At 31.4% G+C, this 22,278-nt stretch overlaps 3 protein-coding genes across 3 annotated transcripts; all 3 read left to right on the top strand.

Moving 5' to 3' along the window:
* The first annotated feature begins 4,662 nt into the window (after window positions 1-4,662).
* LOC118062838 (serine/threonine-protein kinase SAPK3) lies at window positions 4,663-9,194 on the top strand. Its single transcript, XM_035076696.2, has 10 exons — window positions 4,663-4,917; window positions 5,176-5,322; window positions 6,058-6,132; window positions 6,751-6,852; window positions 6,986-7,039; window positions 7,111-7,203; window positions 7,290-7,382; window positions 7,464-7,568; window positions 7,702-7,800; window positions 8,661-9,194. The coding sequence occupies exons 2-10, from the start codon at window positions 5,200-5,202 to the stop codon at window positions 8,931-8,933; spliced, it is 1,017 nt and encodes a 338-aa protein (XP_034932587.1). The 5' UTR covers window positions 4,663-4,917; window positions 5,176-5,199; the 3' UTR covers window positions 8,934-9,194.
* Window positions 9,195-13,428: 4,234 nt separating this feature from the next.
* On the top strand, window positions 13,429-14,266 carry LOC118062952 (uncharacterized). The gene is made up of 2 exons (XM_035076846.2): window positions 13,429-13,857; window positions 13,954-14,266. The coding sequence occupies exons 1-2, from the start codon at window positions 13,509-13,511 to the stop codon at window positions 13,968-13,970; spliced, it is 366 nt and encodes a 121-aa protein (XP_034932737.1). The 5' UTR covers window positions 13,429-13,508; the 3' UTR covers window positions 13,971-14,266.
* Window positions 14,267-18,904: 4,638 nt separating this feature from the next.
* LOC118062951 (uncharacterized) lies at window positions 18,905-21,953 on the top strand. Its single transcript, XM_035076845.2, has 5 exons — window positions 18,905-19,530; window positions 20,063-20,161; window positions 20,879-20,923; window positions 21,080-21,217; window positions 21,462-21,953. The coding sequence occupies exons 1-5, from the start codon at window positions 19,156-19,158 to the stop codon at window positions 21,810-21,812; spliced, it is 1,008 nt and encodes a 335-aa protein (XP_034932736.1). The 5' UTR covers window positions 18,905-19,155; the 3' UTR covers window positions 21,813-21,953.
* The last annotated feature ends 325 nt before the right edge of the window (window positions 21,954-22,278 follow it).

Here is a 22,278-nt window from a genome sequence, read left to right as displayed (position 1 = left end):
CACTTCGCGAGGCACTTTCAGAGCCATCTGGTCGCCGATGGAGAGCACAGCCAATCAGTTCACGCCGAACTGCTCTCCCAATTCCCTGCTCTGTGGTAAAAGTATGCAAAAAATCATCATTTCAAGTCTTCTAAAAAAATAACCATGAAGGGTTGTTAGTATATATAAAAAAATCCATAATATCATATGAAAACAAATTCAAGTCAAGTGGTATTAATAGAATAATCTTTTTAAAAAATAAATTTAAATATTTTATTTCAATAAATTTTAATAAAAATCATCTTAACAATTAAAAAGGAGTTTAGAGATCTAGACTTGCTCTTGACCAAAATAAAAGGGCAGGCGTGCATGTCTTTTTATTTTATTTATTTATTTGTTTTAGAGTTCTTTTTAACAATTAGACTATGTATCTTTGGTTTGGCCTCTAACCATATCATGTGGTTGAAAAGCCGGATCTTTGATTTTTTAGATCAAAAAATTTATTTTTAACTATTTTTTTAACACAAAACATATAAACAAATCATCATAAAAACTAAAATAAATTCATTTATGACCTCAAATTAGTCAAAAGTCATTTAAAAATAAAAATCAACTTAAATTCAAAAAACATTCCAAGCCCATATCTACTTTCATAGGTAATATAAAAGCTAAAGAACATGGTTATAAACCCAACTTAAGTCATGGCTCTGAAGAATTAACTCAATTTTAAAAAAAATCAAAATAAAATTGTTTTAATAATAAATAATAATAATAAAAAAAATCAACGAATTGATGGTTGAGTTTTACATTGGATTTCCCTAATTTTGGATTAGATCAAGCCAAGCTACTTCTTCTATTTTTCTTCAACTTGGACCTTTATAGAGCTTGGATTGGTAAGGTTATGTGGAGACCTACGAGGCTAGTTAAGGTTTTATAATTAGGTTAAATAACACTATCATAGAATTCCTCTCATCAGTTAACACCAAAATATACTTTTTTTCTTAGCTAGAATTAGGCCAACTAACACCTTTTCTCTCCTCTTTCTTTTCCAAATACCCCCCTTTTCACTCTCTCTTCTCTTCAATTCAAGGATTGAAATACAAAGAAATGGAGTCTTAGATTAAAAAAATAAAAAATACAAGGATTAAAAATGAAAAAATATAAAAAACAAACTTTGGGACTAAAAAAGCTAAAAAGGCGCCTCATCTATAGTATAAAAAAAAAGAGTGAGAATTTGTTTAAGAGTCAATTTTGATCTTAGGACTTAGGAGTTTTAATTACGTTTAATAAAAAAATAAATTTAATTTCATTAAATTGAGCATTGATTTAATGTCAAGATTTTTTTTCAATATTGCAAGAAACTCTTGCGAAGCCAATTGAAATAAATTATCAATCACAATTCTAAATAAAATAATTTTAAAAAAATAAAATTAAAAAAACAATAATTAAAGAACTGGAAATTGATAGGCTTCTTCTTCACGTTCACATTCCAATTTTTTCAAGACCGTCCAAGCTTGGGATGGGCTAAGTTTTTTCGTCTGGTTCGTGGAAGAGAAGCTTGGCATTGTCTTCATCTTCTTTTGTAGCTAATAAATGTACCTTCTTCTTCTTCTTCTTCTTCTTCTTCTTTTCAATGAAGAAGTTTGAAATAAAACGACTCTATATCACTCTCTTCTTCTATCTCTAAAGTTTCGCTTATTTGTCTTTTATTATGATCACCATGCTATGCTTATTTGTACATTTAAATAGCATTTTTTAAAAAAATTAAAATTTTATTTGCTTCAAATTATTATTTTTTTTATAATTTTGCATCGTTTTAATATACTGATGTCAAAAATAAATTTTTAAAACTTATTTTAATATATTTTCAAATAAAATTACTTTAAAAAACAATTATTATTATAATGTTAAACGGTCTTCTTTGCAATAAACTCCATTTAAAATTATTATTATTTTTATTTCTAAAGTTTCGTTTATTTATCTTTTATTATGATCACTAGGCTATGTTTATTTTTACATTTAAAAAAGCATTTTTAAAAAATTTAAAATTTTGTTGCTTTAAATTATTTTTTTTTTATGATTTTACATCATTTTAATATACTAATATTAAAAATAAATTTTAAAAACTTATTTTTAAAAAACAATCACTACTATAATTTTAAAAACTTTTTGTTTATGGTCTTCTTTGCAATAAACTCCACTTGGACGGGAGAGAGGCTTGCCGAGTCAAAACCAGGTGACAACAACTTGGGTTGGGCTATCGTCTTTTTGGTTTTTGCTGGCGCAGTCAAGTTTGTAAAGCTCCGAGCCGAGAGGTTTCCTTCATCCGAAGCGGATTAGGCTTTAGCAGTGACTTTATTTCAACCCAAATTGATTGCATCCTTGATTTAGGTCCAAAGTCCCTCTACCAATTAAAAGCCTTGATTCGATTGACTTTTGACTAAATCAGGGGTCTTAATTGTTCTTCCTTCATTGTGGATTACAGTAGTTCATATATATATTTTTGTCATTTTTTTTTATTGCATTCTTTTGTGAGATGTTGTTGATGTTCTATCTTTGTATTTTAAGAGATTTAAAGGTTTTATTATATTCTAAAAAAGGACTGGAGGTCAATTTAATAATATATAGTTTGAATTTGTAGTGCTTAAACCCCGTGCTCTCCAACCAATGAACTTTTATTAAGTAAATATTTAACCTAATATATTTAGCCGGTTTAGTATTTATATAAACAGTTAAACCGACCTCATGTTTTTTAATTGTATTGATAATAATAATAATAATAATAATAATAATAATAATATTGTATGAGATGAAACATAATAAAGTAATAATTTACACACAAAATTAAAAGCTTGCCCCTTATCCATTCTTAAGATTGGGTCACTCAGAGTGTTTTCAGGCTAAAAAATGATGCACATCAAAACGTGATACCTAATTACAGGGCGACAGAGAGAATGATAGTAATTAATTTTAAAATATTTTGTTATTTAAAAATATACATAATTATAAGAATATTTAAAAATATAATAGCGATATTTTTTAAAATAGTTTTTACTTGAAAATATATTAAATATATATATATATATTTTTTAAAAAATTATTTTTAATATCAACACAACAAAATAATATCAAAAAATTAATTTTAACTAAATTTCTGTTTTTTAAACAAAAAAAAAAACCTTAGTACGCAATCCTAAACGGCCACATGTTCGAGAGGAGTGGAAGCCACTCGTCGGGCGCCCCCAGCATTGACTACTGTTGCTCAACGGCTCACCTTAAAAAAAAAAAAAAAGAAAAAGAAAAAAGAAAACCGCGTGTGGGATAACATGAGCACACGTAATGCGTGTTGTCTTTAGTCAGCGTCTGCAGAAGCGACACTTGGAAGTGAACCTTAACATCATTCGTGTCCTTCAATCCTGTTTGCCATGCTAAATAGATCCTCTCCTCTCCACTTTTACCTTTTTCTTACATCCCCTGCCAGCAGCACAGCACCTAGTACTGTACCATTATATATATATATATATATATATATATATATATATATATATATATATATATATAAAAAGAAAACCCAAGAAAATGATATTATTTTTTTATATATATCGTCAATCCCCTACCAGTAGCATAGCACTAAGTACCTCTTTCTGATGATTTTAAAGATGTCGTTGTCATCAAGATTTAAGCTAAACCAATTGAATTGAATCCAATTTTATCACGAATTCGTCAAGATTGAAAATAAATAAATAAATAAATAATATAAAAGGAATTTTCCAGCCGTTGGGTGTCTGGGTGCACTATCATTCTTACCTTGTTTTAAATGTAAATCTTCAACGCATAAATTACTTGTCTATTAAGGGTCGTTCGCTCCTATTATTTTTTTTAGATAAGCACATAACATATGATCTGCTTTTCTCTATATTATAGTTATATTGGTGACTGAAAAGTCGAGGATTTTTTTTTTTTTTAACTAAACACTCATTTCAACCTAATTTTAACTCAAAATATTTTTTAAAAAATTATAAAAATCTTGATAAACTTGTATATGCCTCAAACAACTTAAAAATCTATCAAGAACCTAAAATCAACTTGAAAATAAAAAATATTATTGAGCTTGTATCTATAATTGCAAGCAAAATTAAGGGCATATAGCACGTAAGACAAACTCTTTTAATTGAATAGAAATCAGTGTTAACAAAGATTTTTTTTTTTACCATTAGAATTCTCTTTTAAACCAGGAACTTAAAATTAATAATAAGAATTTTTGGATTAAAATTGAATTGTCAAAAATTATAGGAACCATAAGTTTATAAAATAAAAGGTATGAGGGTCAAAGTAAACTTTTTACACGACTTTTGAAACGACGGCTCATTTCCTCCACTTTTTTTCACTTTTGTTCCCCTGCTTTCAATCATGCCATTGCTCAATAAATTTGAAGCAATCCAGCTTTAATTTGCCCCATAAAAATGCAATTAATGAAAAAAAAAGATTTAAGAATATAAAAAAAAATCACCATCATAAAAGTTTCTTCAACAGTATTTTACCCGCAATGTCTAGAGTTTTGTTATGTATCCGTTGAAAATTGATGTACAACGTGGTCAAGTATTTAACAAAAGGGTTCATCTAAAGCACTATTTATAATAATAATACAGGATGCAATGCAATTAATGACCATCAAAATAGGTACATTAAAAAAAAAAATTCAGCAAAGCAAAGAACAGCCCGGTTAGATAAGCTTGGGAAGATAAATGACTTGCAGAAGAATTGACATTACAAGGGAACCTTGCCCGTTGTTCTTGTTTTTTGTAGTTTCTACTTTCTACTGTTAAAAAGTCAGCCTCTGATTTGATCTTATTACAGACACTGTTCTTTCTTTCTTTCCTTGAAGAAGCATAATATATATTCTTTTCGGGGCAGGAGTGGTGGGGTTGATTGCGGTGGGTAGGTGGTCTTCTTGCTTTTAAACAATCTTTCTTTAAGTGGGTTATTTGAACGGGGTCGCTCTTTGTTTTTTATTTTATTTCATTTCAAAATTACTATATTTGTTTGTTGGGTTTGGGGCTCTGTCTGTCTCTCTTTGGTTTCCTTTCACTTTCAAGTTTCATCATCTGGGTGTTTATTCTCTTGATATTTCTTCTTCATTTTCACCTTTTGACGTGGTGATTTCTAAATTTGTTTTCTTTTCCTTTCTTTCGGTAGTGGCGTAATTTTTGGCGGTTAGGGATGGAGGAGAGGTATGAGACGATTAAGGAGCTTGGTTCAGGGAATTTTGGAGTAGCAAGGCTAGTCAGGGATAAAAAGACAATGGAGCTTGTTGCTGTTAAATACATTGAAAGAGGAAAGAAGGTAAGCTTTTCTTTAAAAATGTCATAATCATGCATCGTAATCTCTGCTTTCTCCTTGCAATAGTGGTAAAAAATAGTTCTGGTAATTTTTCTCTTTTCCATTTCTCATGCTTGCCTTCTTGGACAGCTTGATATTGAGAATCGATTTTATTTACAAAGGAGCTTGTTGAGTTATGGATTGGTCTGTCGTCCAAAAAACACACACGAAAAAGGGGAAAAAGGTGGACTGGGCTTAGTTTAATTTCCGTTTTTTCGATGGTTAATTATTGCCACTGCCTTTTCAGGCAACATTTCTTGGAAAGTCGAAATTGTCCTAGAAAGAAAGAATTGTAAATTGAATGTTACGGAAGATCTTCAGATAATTTGATGGGGGAGTTTGAAGAGTCATGTTGCTCTTTTTTGTCATTTCTAGGGGAGACACCTTTTAGATGGCACATTCCCAGAAGCAGAGGGGTAAATTTACCGAGGATATTTAATATTATCGTAACCATTTCCTTACCATCTAAAGAGCAGTTCTATGCTCAGAGCAGATATATTTGCTCAATGACTGCTAGTCAAGCATCCTAAATCCCCACTTTGTTTCTCCAGAACATTTCTATTCACTGTTCTTATTGTTTTTGGTAGCATGATTTCTGTTGTGACTGGATGTGATGGCACTAAAGCTCTTTGACAAGTTATGAGTTAGCTACAGATACTGGCCAATGATTATGTTACACCATCCTGTTTCTGGTTTCAGATTGATGAGAATGTTCAGAGAGAGATCATCAATCACAGGTCTTTAAGGCATCCAAACATTGTCAGGTTCAAAGAGGTAAGAGACTAATTTTGTGTATCCAAGCTCTTGGTAGGTTGGCCTTGCAAGTTATGTCTTTTAGTTTAGTTCTACGAGTAACTTACTATGCTTAAAGCCTGTTTGCACCTGGTACTCGTTATAAAAAGAAAGTGATTTCAAGCTGACTGATTCTGGACTTTTATATTTTGGCGCCATAGCCTGCTCCCCAACAAGCACAGGGCAATCTGAAACTCTCTGTTTCCTTTATCTTTGCTAGCACAGCCGTAACTCATCAATTGTTGTGGTCTTCTCATCTGTTTTCGATGTTTTTATTCATTAAGCTGTTGAACACATTAGCCTCAAGTTACAGCAACATATCTACAGCAACATAGCAGCTTTCTCCTTGGTTTTCCAACCTGAAATTCATAACTTTTTTTAACCTGGACTCATCACACAAGTGCTTTAGCAAATCTTTCCAAGCTTCTCTTATGTGGGTGTGTTTGCATATCTGCAATCTCTAGTTAAACATTCATGTCATTTCTTCCTGCTTCACAATTAAATAGTGAACCTCAGAACAAGATAAAAGGGAATGGACAAGGCTTTCTCTTGAGTTGTACCGAAACAAAGCACGCTGTAATGTCTTATTTTTGCTCGTAGGTCTTGTTGACTCCAACACATCTTGCAATTGTCATGGAATATGCAGCAGGTGGTGAACTTTTCGTAAGGATATGCAGTGCTGGTCGATTTAGCGAAGATGAGGTTGTCAAGCTGTAGCTTGTAATTCTGTTGGCACCTTGAGTGATCTTCCTCGATAATAATTGCATGTGTGCTTGTATAAACTGTATTCTGCTTGGTGATTATTTCTTTTTCTTGCAAATTTATGCCACCACAGACAAGATTTTTCTTCCAGCAGCTGATATCTGGTGTCAGTTACTGTCATTCCATGGTATGTTATCTGAGTTTTTAATTTTCATCTACGTCACTCTTGTCTTGTGTTGTTTATGAGTTTTTTTACAGGAAATTTGTCACAGAGATCTGAAGCTTGAAAACACACTTTTGGATGGAAGCCCCACACCACGCCTTAAAATATGTGACTTTGGTTACTCCAAGGTTAATGTTTCTTGGCTCTTCAAATTCTTCTTCTATGATGATGTTCTTAAGGTGTTTCCTACTGATTTTTTCTTCTATAATTGCAGTCTGCTCTACTGCACTCACAACCCAAATCAACAGTTGGAACACCAGCATATATTGCCCCAGAAGTCCTGTCACGGAAGGAATATGATGGCAAGGTACTTGGTGTTTTATATTTTTCACCAAACATAGCTGAAAGGACACCCTCAGCTTATGCTGTCTTATTTTTTTATTTTTAGATTTCAGATGTTTGGTCATGTGGTGTAACACTATATGTGATGTTGGTTGGAGCATACCCCTTCGAGGATCCTGAAGATCCTAGAAATTTCCGCAAGACCATCGGTGTGAGTTTCTTCTGAACACTCAATACTATAGTTAGATGAAGAGTGTCCTATTGTTTTTTTTTTTTTTGAAATACTTTTATCTTAAATTCACAATTATATCACCAAAGTTAATTCCACTGTTCACTCTCCACAGAGAATAATGAGTGTTCAGTACTCCATACCAGACTATGTACGTGTATCTGCAGATTGCAAGCATCTCCTTTCTCGTATTTTTGTTGCCAATCCTGCAAAGGTAGTGCCCTATTCATGATTTGTGTTGTGTTATCTTTCTTTCAACATTTTCTCCATATCTCCTCTTTGACCTCTCACTTTTTTAGTAGCCCATCAATCTAACAAAGCATTTAAAAATCATGCTCTTTGGTCTTATGCTTTTATTGTTCAATCTCAAAGTGAATTAAAAGCTTCTATAAAGTAAATCTATATGAAATCAAGTTTAATTGTTTACTTAGAAAGATTGCATGCATATGGTTTCTTAACTCTGTAAGCACTCATAAGAACATTGATTCCTAAATTTAAACCAGCAAAGAGTAAATGGACTCAGTTCTAAGATACAACAGAAGTTCAACCATAAACTGAGAATTACCAAACTCTCATTGATTCTAAATATAATAATAATGTAACCAAAATTAGGTAAACAAACAATAAGGTTATGCTAATTCAGCGAGCCTTGAAGGGTCCAGTGTGAACCTACATTTTGAAGCATAGTTTAAGAAATTTGATAATTTTATTTTGAATTTCCCTTTTCATTAAAACTTTGTATTTTGGGTTATAATGGGCTAGGCAGGTTTATTAGGAGGATAACTAGGCATTTGTATACAAAACGAGGAGCCCCTAAAAGCTACCTACTCATCCCAGAATTAATCAACAACCCGAGTTAGAAATTCAAACTCGACAACCAGGTTTTTCTAGGAAATAAGGGAATCTGACATAACCACAACTTAAATTTAAGGAGATGGCCTTTCATTACATTCTAATGTATTTTCATCTAGAGCAGTAGATGTTCTTCATTTTCATGAATGCTCTCAGTGGCGTGCAATGCGCCTTCATATGATATAATGATCCTATTCTGATGTTGTCTGATCCTTGGTAAAGAGGATTACCATTCCAGAGATTAAGCAGCACCCTTGGTTTCTTAAGAATTTGCCTAAAGAGCTCGTTGAAATTGAGAAAACAAACTTCACAAAATCAGAACGTGACCAACCTGCCCAGAGTGTCGAGGAGATTATGAGTATCATACAAGAGGCAAAGACGCCTGGTGAAGGTGGCAAAGTTGCTGAGCATGCTTTTGCAGGAACCTCCGATGACTTGGATGTCGATCTGGATTCTGAGGTTGATGTCAGTGGCGACATCATGCCCTCTTTCTAGTCATCACCCACAAATTGCATACAGAGAATGCGCGTATCCAGATTCTAGTTATTTCGGTGACATGAATTTCCATATGCATGCCATGTTATCTACATTGTAAATTATCCTGAACCAGTGTCACCTGGGCAGTGCTAAAACACGCGGAATGCGTTTTAAGGTGAAGCGCGTACTGTTTGAAGCATGCACCGCCTGTAGATTTCCCCGTTAAGGGATTTGAAGAAGTTGCCTTCAAGCACATATTATGCATATATTTTTCTTATAGTGTTTATCCTCTCGAAACAAATGAAGAAGATGATGATGGTGATGGTGATGGTCACTATATGGTTTTATAAACCATGCTCTGGTTCCGAAAACATGCATTAGTTGATTCTTCGTGTTGCCATCTTTTATTTCCTGTTTGTGTGGCGTCCCCGGACCTTAGCAAATTAATCAATAGAGAACTTTCGTCGGCCGATCAGCTGTGGCTCCCTCCCTCCCTCGCAAGCTCGTCACAGGCCTTCCCGTTAACTTAAAGTCAAAAAAACATGTCAAAAAGGATAGTTCCGGAAGTTAAGACTGCAAATGACACAGTGCATAGCTAGTCTGGGTACTTCTTGAAATTATTTTTATTTGATTTTATAATAATCAAAACAAATATTCTTATAAAGATAATGATTTAAATTTTAGATGATATTTTGTATAGTTAAAAAGTAATTTTTTTTGATATATTAATTAAACATGAAAATACAGTCATTCTGAAGGTTTATTTCATCTCGATAATTCTTTTTATAAATGTACACCATAGTATTTTTAATTGAAATAATTATTTTAAAAAAATATATATTTTATTATTGTAAAAGTAAGTTAATAAAATAATAATCAATATAGTATGTTAATATTTTATTTGATCGAAAACTAAAAAAATTATAAATGTGATATAATTATGTTAAAAAATTATTAAAAATTTTTAATAATAGAAAACCTATTTTAATCTAAATCTCATGAACAATTATTTTTTATTATTATTACATACATAATAATTAAAAAAAATTATCAAAATTTAAATAAAAATTATAAAAATATTTAAGAACAATGTCAAAACTAAAAAGTAAATGAATATGATAAAATATTTTTGAAGTGTTCAAAAAAAATTAAAAAAAAATTGCCAGCAAGTGTTTGTTTGTCACACTTGTGAAAAGAATTGCGCCGATCAACTTTGGCTTCCACACGTGCCAACCGGTAGACATAAGGTGTAGATTTGTTATCAATTGATTATGAAAAATATATTCAGCTGTTTTATTTTTCATATAAATAGTAAAGTACCATGAAAAACTCCAGTTTTTTTTTTTTTTATTCTTTTTGTGTACTTATGGAATTATATATATTAAAAAAACATGTTGTCTTATCAAATAAATTTTTTTCTATTAAAAACATTGTTATTTAAATAAAAATATATGAATAAAAAGTTTCAATAAAAAAAAATCATAACTCAATATTTTTTAAGAGCATGTAAGAAATAATTAATTTGATAAAATAACATAAAAATTAAAAAATATATATATTTTATTATCATCAAATAATCATGATCCCTTAAATAGGATTTGATGAGTGTGCATTACAATTTAAGATAATATTTATTATTGTGGTAAATGTTAAATCTTAGAATATATTTTTTTAATATATTAAAGTAATATATATTTTTTAAAAAAATATTTTTGATTTCAATGATTATAAATAATCTAAAAATATTAAAAAATTAATTTAAAAAAATTAAAAAATTAAAAAGCATAGCTGTGCCGCACAAATAATCTAATCGGGCCTACCATTTTGAATTTGATTGGTTTGTAGAAAGAGATGAAGGATGTGTGCTGAAGCTTCCTTGACTGTGGAAATTCTACTTTACTTGGAGGAGCGCGTTTTGGCATGATAGGTGGGAGAGCTTGTTTCAATATTTATTTACCGTTGTTTTTTAAAATATTTTTAATAAAAAAAATATATTAATATTTTTTTATTTTTAAAATTACCTTATTAAAATGATTTAAAAATATATAAAATATATTAATTTAAAAAACAATATAAATTTTTTAAAAATTTTTTTTAGAATACAGTGCCAAATATGCTCTACGACCAAACTTTATTCATTTACTGGTTTCTCTGCCGTTGTTTTGGAATATGGTAATTGGGAAACCATAGACCGTTGATTTACACAGAAAAGCAAATTACATTGTCATCAACTGATAAAAAGAATTCTTTGTAACACAAAAAATAAATAAAAAAAGGGTGGGATTCTTATCTTGTCTATTTTTGGCACGGAAATATACATTTTGGTACTTGAGCTTTTTTAGAATTCTTCATATTTCATTCTTGTAGTTTTGTTGTTACATTACCTCGTCCCGTATGAGCCAAAATATAAAAATCATTTTTAGTTTTATCTTTTCTTTTCACAGCAACACCTTTTCAAGATTTTTTTAAAAATTAACATTTTTTTGAACATCGCATGTTACCCACTCCAGTAACTGTTTATAACTTTTTTTTTTGGTATCATTAAATTGATGCAGTTGAGATCTTTTAAATGATATATGTGGAAAAAATTTAGGAAAAAAACTACACTTTATAGGTTTCATTGTTCTCGATATCGCAACCCATAAAGTAAAAAATTGAATCACAACCCTTCAATCTAATATTTATTTGAGAATGCGATGTAGAGTACTTGTGCAAAATTATTTTTCAATTGAAAATGCATTAAATTAATTTTTTTGTATGTTTATTTTTACATCAACATATCAATTCCATTTAAAAACATCTTGAAAAACATCAATATGATGTTTTTTCAAGAGAATAGTAGTTTGAAAAACATTTTAAAAGGTGAATTGAACCACAAAATCAAACACACTTAATTGGACATAACCTAATTAAACTCAAAATCTCAAACCTACTCCAAATCCAAACCTCAAACCCTAACTAAACCTTGATCACAAAACCCCAAATAAAAACTTGAAACCGTAACCTAACCCATAAAAGTAAAACTCAAAATCTAAACTTGAAATCTAAACTCTAAAACCAAAACCTTAAATCCAATATCAAACCCTAAACTCAAATCCAAATCCAAATCTGAACCTTAAACCCAAAACCTTAGGCCAAACCCTAAAAACAAAACACAAAATCCTAACCCAAAACTCAATCTCGAATCCCCAATCTCAAAATCAAAACCCTAAATCCTAACCCAAACTCTAAAAACGACGAATATGTCATTAGTATTACATTGCCAATTAAACTTGTAAAAAGGATGTTGCTTAACATATATAAGATATGTACTCTAAGTCTCTAACAAACCTATGTATATCTTCTTGCTTGCATCATCAGGGGGTTGACAAACTATTCTCAAGCCACTTTTACTTGATAGAATGTCATTTCAATATAAAAATGGGACTTATCCTAATACACCTAAGCATGGCTCTACCCTGCCTATTGACCCCCCCGATAACATATGTAGTCCATTAAGGGGTAACCCAAGAAGAATATCTATGTTCTAGAATATAGGTGTCATCTTATCTAGATGTAGATGGAACATTATGGATCTCACTTCTCCATCTCTCGAGCAATGCACCAATCAAGCTGTAATCCTCCTTGATATGTTGCAGGTAGGTGATGTAATAGAAATTTTCCTATATGATGTATAGTGCCACACACATTCATGCAGAATTATTAATTTATGTTGGTAATAATAGATCTTATTGTTGCCCTATAAAATAAGCAAAAAAGATAAATATTAGCATGATTGATACTATGAAAACTATTAAATATTAACATAATTGAATATAATAAAAAAAATATACTTACACATCCTACTTACATGACCTTCAATCTATGATTATCTCATAACTACCTTATCAATGTGATCAACTATATAACTATTATCCTTAATATGTCGATAATAGGATCCACCATGTCTATGGACTCCCTGTGAACTTGATGTACCATCTATAGTGCACAATATTGTAAAGTATCAACACTAACTTATAATATATAAATTAGTCCTAATAAATTGTATACATTCAAACAATAAAATATAATAAATAAAAAATAGAATAGATATAAAATAATAACAAATAACATTAATATCTAAACTTATAAAAAATGTATCTTGTTTGGCAAATCTTTCTATTATACATTCGATGACCATATATGCTACATCTATACTGAATTTCCCCTCTCTCTACATCCACCTCGTTAGGCAATCTAGTGAACCATGTTCATGAAAAAGAACATTACATGCACGAAAAGGATTAAGTTATAAATAAATATAATAACATAAAGATCAAATAATAATTTCTAAAACTATGAGGAGTCATTAATTATTTTTGCTAAACTACAGGAACTAGGTTATGATTAACTCAAAATGAAAAGGACTTGTGCATCTCCGAGTCACCGCCTCAGTATCACAAGGACAATCAGTCACAAAGGGGCTCCGAGCCTACTTTGAAAGTCAAAGCAAAGAGTGAAACGTTTCCACAGGCATTGACGAAATAGAGTAGTAGCCTTCTCTCAACACCCCACTCCGCGCCTATTTATTCTCGATGCCAGTAATTAGAAGAAATGCAGGAAAAAGGAAAGGTAGCGACGGGGAAGATGGAGGCAAAGCGATGGTCTTCCTTTATACTGCTAGTTGTAGTTGTTCTGGGCATGTGGGAGGTGAATAAAGCTGATGCAGCTCTTAGTGCTGCTCAATGCAAGGAGGAGAGGAGGCTTGGGCTTAATGCCTGCAAGCCAGTTATTTATGGCAAGCTTCCATCACCAGCTTGCTGTGAGCGTGTAAGGGTTAGCCATGTTGAATGTGTCTGCCCCGATATCACACCAAAGCTGGCTGCTCTAATTGACCTCGATCGAGCCATTCGGTTGATTGAAGGTTGTGGAAGAAGGGTTCCTCGTCACTTCAAGTGTGGGAGTAAGCTTTCTCATATCATGCCCTTGTTTTGTTTTCCATTTCTCCTTCCCTTTGTGCATTTTCTGACACTTTCTATTTCCCACTCTTAATTTGTAGGTATCACCACTCCATGAATTGAAGATTTAAGTTTCTAACTAGTTCAACCCGGTCCTTTGTTCTTGTCTGTGACTGCAGAGGATTTATACACAGTCTATGTAACTAGAATGAATAAAAGATTTTGAATACTTCATTATCCAAATCCATTTCGCTCTTTGGTTACTAGAGATTGAACTTCATTAGTTTGTTGCAGGTCAAGAACAGCCAAATCTGTGTGTTCTTTTTTATCTTACTACTAAATAAGGTGTCTTGCACTTATAAATTATAATCCCACTGTTATCTTTTCTTTTTATATGACATCATGATGCGCAAATATCTTTGTTCAAGCTATGGCTGCTCTAGCCCTTTGAATTTGATCTATGCTAGCTTCTCTTTCTTTTCTTGTTTATACGGGATGCCTACTCATGTCTTAATGGCCAAAGACCAGAATCGCGTGAATACGCACACAAAGGGGCATTAGAGAAGAGAGTTCTTCAATCTGTAATCACGATTGGGAAGATAGTAAATGGCAATTGATACACAGAACGAATCACATCAATTTGGACCAATCTCAAATGGAATGAAGAAATTTATGATGTTATGGAACATGATAATTTAGAGGCAAATACACGAGCAATAACCCAAATCGTCCAGCTATATATGAACCCTTCAATGCATTGCATATGCTGCGTTTTTTTTTTTTTTTCCTTTTCGGACTACAATGAATAAATAAATTGCTTTGATATACAAGAACTCAAAAGCAAAAGCTATACGATATATTTGTGTTTAACATTTCGGAGCGAGAAAAGCTCATAGTATACAATCACAAACTACTTGCTCACAGATCCTATCAGGTGGTTTGCAGAAAACCAGCGGCAGTGCTGTGGTGGCTAAGAAGTCACTGCAGTAACAGAAGGGCCCTCCAGTGAGAAAAAAATGAAGCAAGGTTGAATTTGATTTCAGTAACGGGAGCACACCAAAGATAAACAGCGTAATTCGAAGACAGTAATGCTGCGAGGCGTACAGTGATAGAGGTGGTTGATGCATTTGCTCTGTAATCACACCAGAGCTGGAATTGCATTTGCAGTCCTCGTCAACTTCAAACTGTGTTGGACTCTACGGAGACAAAGTCCTGTTCAGCCAACTAATCCATAATTATGTGAAATAAAATCTCAAAGACTCATCTTCTTTATGGTATCAGAGCCAGCTAATCCATACTGTGTTCATCATGTTCTCCTCCACAGATGGACTTTCTGAGCTCCAGCCAGAACTTAAAAACTCTTCCAAGCTCCAGGCTTTCCACTCAGCAGAATCAGAGGCTCTTATCGAACTTTATGTACAATTCAATTCTAAAGTCCTTCTAGCTAACTTGGCTGTAAATATTAATGGATTTGTTGAGTAATGATTTATAATTAGAGGTTCAAATTTAGTAATATTGCAACCGGAATGCGCGCGCATGACAGATGCGTGCACCAATACAGGCAGGCAGCCGGAGGACAAGGACGGATAATGTCATCTTTACTTTCATGAATCTAATCTAACAAAGTGAATGCTTCAATCCATGTTTGCTCTTACAGACCTTGGATCTCTACACTACTTTCTTAAGAGTTGAAGCTCATTTCGCAGAAGCTGGACTCATATTATCATAACAACGCTATATACAAGATCTTCTTCAATGTACAAACATGACAGCCTCGAAACCATTTTTTTCTTCCATGGCCTCCATTATTGTACTCTTTTAATTTCATGGAGATCCCTTTTCAGACCCTGCACTCCACTGTAACACTGTTGGGATCTCACAATACTTAAGCCTCACCCGTCCATACATTGCCTTTGCTATTAATAAAGTATTTCAGTTCATGAATCGAGCCACAATAAACCATTAGCGTGCTGGATTTTTTACTTCAACGATCAAGCTAACCTTCTATTCATGCTTTCTCCGACTCCGACTGGGCTGGTTATCTTGGTGATCAACGGTCCACTTCAGGTTACTATATTTTTCTTGGTTCAAACTTAATCTCAGACAGTCTCCTGTTCTAGCATCGAAGCTGAATATAGAGCCATTGCCAACACCTCTGCAGAACTAATCTGGTTACCATCTCCTCTCACCAAGCTTCAAATTCAGTTGCCACATCCACAGCCTTAATGTCAGAAAATTTTTGAGGAACGCAGTTTGCAGATCAAGTGCATCATTTACCCTACCTCCTGTAACTCATATAAAGACACACTCCAAGCTCTTTTATCAAATGAAAAATGATTTTCCAATCATTTATATATTTTGAAATCATTTCATTTTTATAATTCTTCTAAGAGAAAATACATGTAGTAATAAATTCATTTGAATGTTAAATAATTTTTTCAATTATATATAAAAATAAAAATAAATACAATTATTTTATTAGATTTGTTGTCTGTGAAGGTGCTTAGCACTTTAATACAATGCTAAAAAAAATCATCCCATGAAGATTCTTTATATGCTTATTCTTGCTAACAGCATTAAAAAAAGAAAAAACGAAACATTAGAAAAGATAAATTTAAAAAATTTAAATTCATTATCTTCGTGTATGTTCGGGTTGAGTCCTTTTCCTCTTCTATCTTTAGAACTAAAGAAAAGAAAAAGTGAAAAAGATGGCTAGATGGGGACCCTTTACCCCAACCCGTCTACCGATAGACAGTAGTAGTCAACTTGTTGTTTACGCGTTTTTCAACTTTTTTATTTTTATATGGGTTTATATGGAGTGTAATTGTTTTGTTTTTTAAAGTATTTTTATTTAAAAATATATTAAAATAATATTTTTTATTTTTTAAAAATAATTTTTGATATTAGTGCATCAAAATAATCTAAAAACACTAAAAAATATTAATTTAAAACAAACAAATTTTAAATTTTTTTTAAAAATAATTTTAAAATATAAAAAATTGATATAATTAAAAAAATTGATTTGTATATTAAGTGTCCATGCAAATAAATAAATGATTATATGCACGAAAGAAATGTCCATGCAAATCAAAATTTAAATTAAGAAACTAGGAGATAAATACTGTTTAAAATATTTGATCAACCCAAAAACATAGTTTTCTTGAGGAATGTGCTTTGTTTAACAAAACCCAAAGGTGATTAGAATAAATATTCAAAAGAATTCGAACATCCAGAATAAGGATAAAAAAAGCATATGTTTAATTAAAACATCTTCTTCCTATTAATGTATTTTTCTGGCAATCTATTTATCAAAATATTTATTTTTAGATATAAAAACTTATCAGAATCATAAAAGCAAATTTAAAAAAGAAATTTTGGATGATTATAATGTAGATATATTAAAAAAATATATGAATAATATACTATAATTTTTTGGAGTCTATTTTTTATATGTAATCATTATATAATAAAAACAAATTCAGAATAAAATTTTAGAAGAAAACAAAGACAAATAACAAAGAGCTACACAAAAAAGTGCTCAATAATTTTAGGAAAAATATAATTTTATTCAAAACCTAAATTTAAATTAAATAATATTTACTAGTTACTGCAAGTCTAGTGTTTTTTTTTTTAGGGCAAAAAAACATATGCAAGCTTTTTAAATATATTTTTTGTGCAAAAAAAAATCCCAATAAAAAATTAAAAATTATATGTTTTGTATTTGATTAAATAAATTGAGAATTATTTATGCTAATAAATACAAAAAAAAATAACCTGTTTATTCAACTTGACTCGTTGTAAGTTGAATAATGATTTTTTCTAACAGAAAAAATTATATGTAGGTAACATTAATATTTTTTTTATATTGAGTAAAAAATATAACTATAGATTAAAAGTTCAATACTTACATGTAATAAAATATAATAAAAATCATATATCTTAATGTTTTACATGTAAGATCTCAAGTTAATAAACACTTATAGTTTTAACAAACCAATATATAAACTCAAAACAACATCTAAATTAGTTTTTAAAAATACTTTCTCAGCTTCAATAATTTTTTTTGATAATATAAAAGGTAAAAAATCATCTCAATTAAAACTTTTTTCATCAAATGAAATCCTGTTAACATTAAAAAATGTTTTTTTTTGATTAGAATATAGTTAATTAATATTTTCTCTCTCTTTCATAATTTTTTAATGACTTCCCTCTTTTCTCTCATGCTTAGGGACATAAATATGGTAAAAATAAAGTTTGGATGAAAACATAAAAGCTACAAACTAGAAGGACTTAAAATGAAATGAGAAAATCTCATAAGCCAAATAATAATAATAATAATAATAATAATAATAAAATAAAAAGCTAGGAACGAACAATGTAAAGAAAAGAAAAAAAGCCTTGCATTGTTGCTCATTATCAAATTTAACCCTTTTAAGTCCATATTTCTTTTACCCATTTAAATTGAATTTTATTTTACAAAATAAAATATTAATGTAATGAAAATAATTTTTTTTAAAGAAATAAGCTAATAAAAATAAAATTAAACTAAATTATTAAATTCAATTCTCAATTCAAAATAATTATAAAATTATTAAAAATTTATATTTTATAACTGAAATAAAATTTTATTTAAAAAAATAAAAAATAGAGATACAATTAGAATTCACAATTTAAAAGGTATTTAAAAATATTATAGAGATTGCTTTTCAAAATATTTTTTCGTTCTGAAATATATTTAAATATATTTTTTTTTTATTTTTTTAAATTTATTTTTTATATACCAAAACATTAAAACAACCTTAAAACATAAATATATATATATATATATAAAAAATTTTAACAAAAAAACAAGTTGAACCTTCCAACCAACACATACAATCAACCACACCTTTTTTTTTTTTTTTTTACTTAATTTAATTTTAATTATTAATTAAATAAACATGGCCCAAACTACATTAAAATAATCGAAGCAAACCATATTAAATGATAATAAAACGATCTTGTTTGGTCCCCCGAGTCTTGAAAACGAAGTCGTTTACTTCATCCCTGTGAAATACGCATACAAAATCTTTAGCCAACTTGCTTTGAAGATTCCAAGCATTGCCATTGATTGACCCTCTCTTTCTCTCTATTTTATTTCTCGTTATGGTCATGACTACTACTCCTCCTCCTCTTTCTCAGATTCTTCTCTATGTTCTCAGTCAACCCCAGAACTCTCTCTTTCCTTTTCTCTTTCACTCGTCAATCCATTCCCTTTCATTCCAATCCCCATCTGGGTTCTACCCTCCTCACCAATATCTCAAATGGGTCGCCGCCAAAACGACTCTGAGCCATCCCGTTTCATCTCTCTATCCTTCCTCTTGGTGGGATTGATTTCTTGTGCTTTAGTCTACACTGTCCTCTCCGTCGTTCTCAATCCTAATTTGAGTTCTAAAGGTTCGAACTTTGAGTCTTTGGCACTGACAGAGGAGAGTAGTGATGGTGGGTGCTGTAGAGGGATTGAGAAGTTAGAGCTTTGGGGAGCTGCCGTGAAGTGGGGGTCAGATTTTAAGTTCAATTCTTCCAAGGAGTGCTGTCAGGCTTGTAAGGCTATGTGCACTGGCATTGATGGGCCTTGCTTGTGTGATACCTGGGTGTTTTGTGGCAATAAAAAGGCTTGTGGATCTAAATTTGGTGAGGTCAGATTGAAAATTGGGGTCCTTTATCTTGTTTTGATTTTCATTTTTTTTTTTTGCTGGAATTTTAATTGTTGTTTTGAATTATTTGGTTGAAATAGTGGATTATTTGGATTGAGAAGAATGAATTTTATTTCTTCAATGGAATTAGATCCCGAATATATATAATTTAAATGATGCTGTGATCATGCCCTTTCAAATCTTGGATCGATCATTGACTTAACTCATTGCGAATTTGAGAGATATTGGATCTGTTTATCCAGAAATTATATAAGTTGTTCATTGTAAATGGGCTTAATTTTTATATGTTCAATATAAAAACTACGACTAATAAGAACAATGAAAGGGCTACATTTAGAGAGGATCTCCACGTTAGTTGGATTTGAACCATTAGGAGCCTGTTTTCTTTATGCGATTTTCGCTTTCTTTGAACTATTGATTTTTGAGTCTTTGGTTGTGTTTTTTTTAATGATATACTAAAGTTTCAATTATGATGACACTAATCTCGTTCCTTTGACTTGCTTCATTTCTCCAGTGTTGGCTGAAGAAGCAAAAGGATATATTTGCCCCTGATCGACAGGAAGCAGGTGACCCTGTTATTTGGACTTCTGGGATTATCTTTGGAAAAGGAGAGGTATTTTAGTTTGATGAAATTTGATTCCATTTTAGGAGACAGTATATAGCAGACATACAGCTTGCACTCTCAATTAGATAATCTTGTCATCTTCAGTTTTTTGAGTTAAAATTATAAAGATCAAGGTGGAATCTTCTTATTGTACACGCATTATTATGTACCAATACTCTGTTAAATGATTAAAATATCACTTGGGTTTTTTTGTTGCATGATCTGAAAAACTAGTTGCCTATTATCAGGCACCAGAATATTGTTCACATACATTACTGTTGGTGATACTTTACACTTGTAACTGGAGTCTCTTTAAGTAAGAAAGCTGTGTTTGACTATGGATAATCTTTTCACAATTTTGCAAATTGCTCTCTGTTGTAGCCCTAGGTAATCTGAGTCAAAGGTTTTTCATTTTTAATTTTTTTGGTAGATGCTTGTTCTTTTCCTGCTGGAATGGATGGGTGACATTTACAAATCTTAATAACAAAGTTTATTTAGCTTTGTATTTATGCTCATTGCGGTAGTTTCTTTGTTCTATTTCTGCTGTATTTCATTTTAACCTCTGATGCGTCTTTCTGCATTTTTATTGTAAAAAATGTCTGTGGTTACCATTGTCATTGCTGCTAATTTCCTCTCTGCTCTCTATACATTTGTCATTGCTGCAGCTTTCACCTTAATTTTAGGATCCCCTCTATTAATATCCTTGCTCGCACTTGCTCCTTTCAGGGCATTGTTGGCCTGGAAACAGAATATGGCACTCTTCATATAAAAGTAAGTGATCATGCTTTCGGCAGGTTTGTGTTCCAAATGCCTCTGACAAGTCAATTGTGATGTGCTCCTCTCATGGAGTTGATCTATGTCTTCAGATTCTTCAACTTTATGCATCTTTTTATAAGTCAATCGTTGGATTAAAATTGCTTGGTGCAGCTCTTCCCAGACTGTGCTCCCCATTCAGTAGCCTACATTCTTGAGCTGCTCACTCTGCGTCATTGTGCTGGTTGCCAATTTCATCGTGCCGAGGGCCGAGGTCAATTGTGGGATTCAGAAGGGAACCACATAAAAAAGGTAAGCTTTGTTAATTGTGATGTGAGTTCTCGTATTTGACAGGCAATAAGATACGTGAAGATGCAATTTTCATTCAGTTGTTGGAGTTCTATGTGAACACTGCGATTCTGCTGTGTTAAGTTTCACCTAATCATATTTCTACTGCATGCTATTTATAAAAGGTTTCAGCAATGTTTGCCTGAGGTCTCATCTTTTCAATCTTTTGTTCACTCAAAGCTCTGTTTTTTTTTGGGGTATTCTCCAGGCTCCTTTTGGCCCTCCTTTTGCAATGATTCAAGGGACACTAGAAGCTCAAGGAACATCATTCAAGAAAATTCCAACAGAAGAGTGCCCATACATAAGAAGGGGTTCAGTAGCCTGGGTTGGCTCTGGTCCAGAATTCTTCATTAGCCTAGCCAATCACCAAGAATGGAAGAAAGCATACACTGTCTTCGGTTCTGTTCTTCCAGAAGACATGGAAATTGCAGAGAAAATTGCTCAACTCCCCACCAATTCTGATGTTTGGAACAATATTAACGTCTCTGTCTTAGAAAAGCCAGTTCCCTTGCTAGTCCGAAGACTCAAGACAAGACAGGGAAATCTAAACAAAATGTGAAATCAGTTAATTTTTTTTTTTCTACTTGGCAATGTATACAAAATTTTTTTTACGGCTTGTTTACATTTCACATTTCACATGTATGTTGTCTCAGCTGTCTGTTATGGACTCGATTTTTTGTCATCGTTTCTTTTCTTTGTTTCTCTCTGTTTTTTTTTTTTTTTTTTCTAGCAAAGTTTCTTGGACCAATGGTGTTCTTCTCCTGAGAAATTACAAGGTACTTTTAGTACTGTTTTTCTCAGCATAAATTAGGAAACGTCAGACACAGATGGTATTTGAATATGGGATTTTATTGCCAGTACAGTAGCACTGACGCAATTTCTTATTGTTATCGATTAAGGTAGGTTTTTTTCATGTTTTTTGTGGTTTGTTTGAAAATATATTAAAATAATATGTTTTTATATTATTATATTAAAATGATTTAAAATTATAATTTGTTTTATTTTTTTTTTTAAATATAAAACTT

Source organism: Populus alba, chromosome 3 (genome assembly GCF_005239225.2).
Source record: "Populus alba chromosome 3, ASM523922v2, whole genome shotgun sequence".
Lineage (NCBI taxonomy): Eukaryota > Viridiplantae > Streptophyta > Magnoliopsida > Malpighiales > Salicaceae > Populus > Populus alba.
This window is presented reverse-complemented; position numbering and strand designations above follow the sequence as displayed.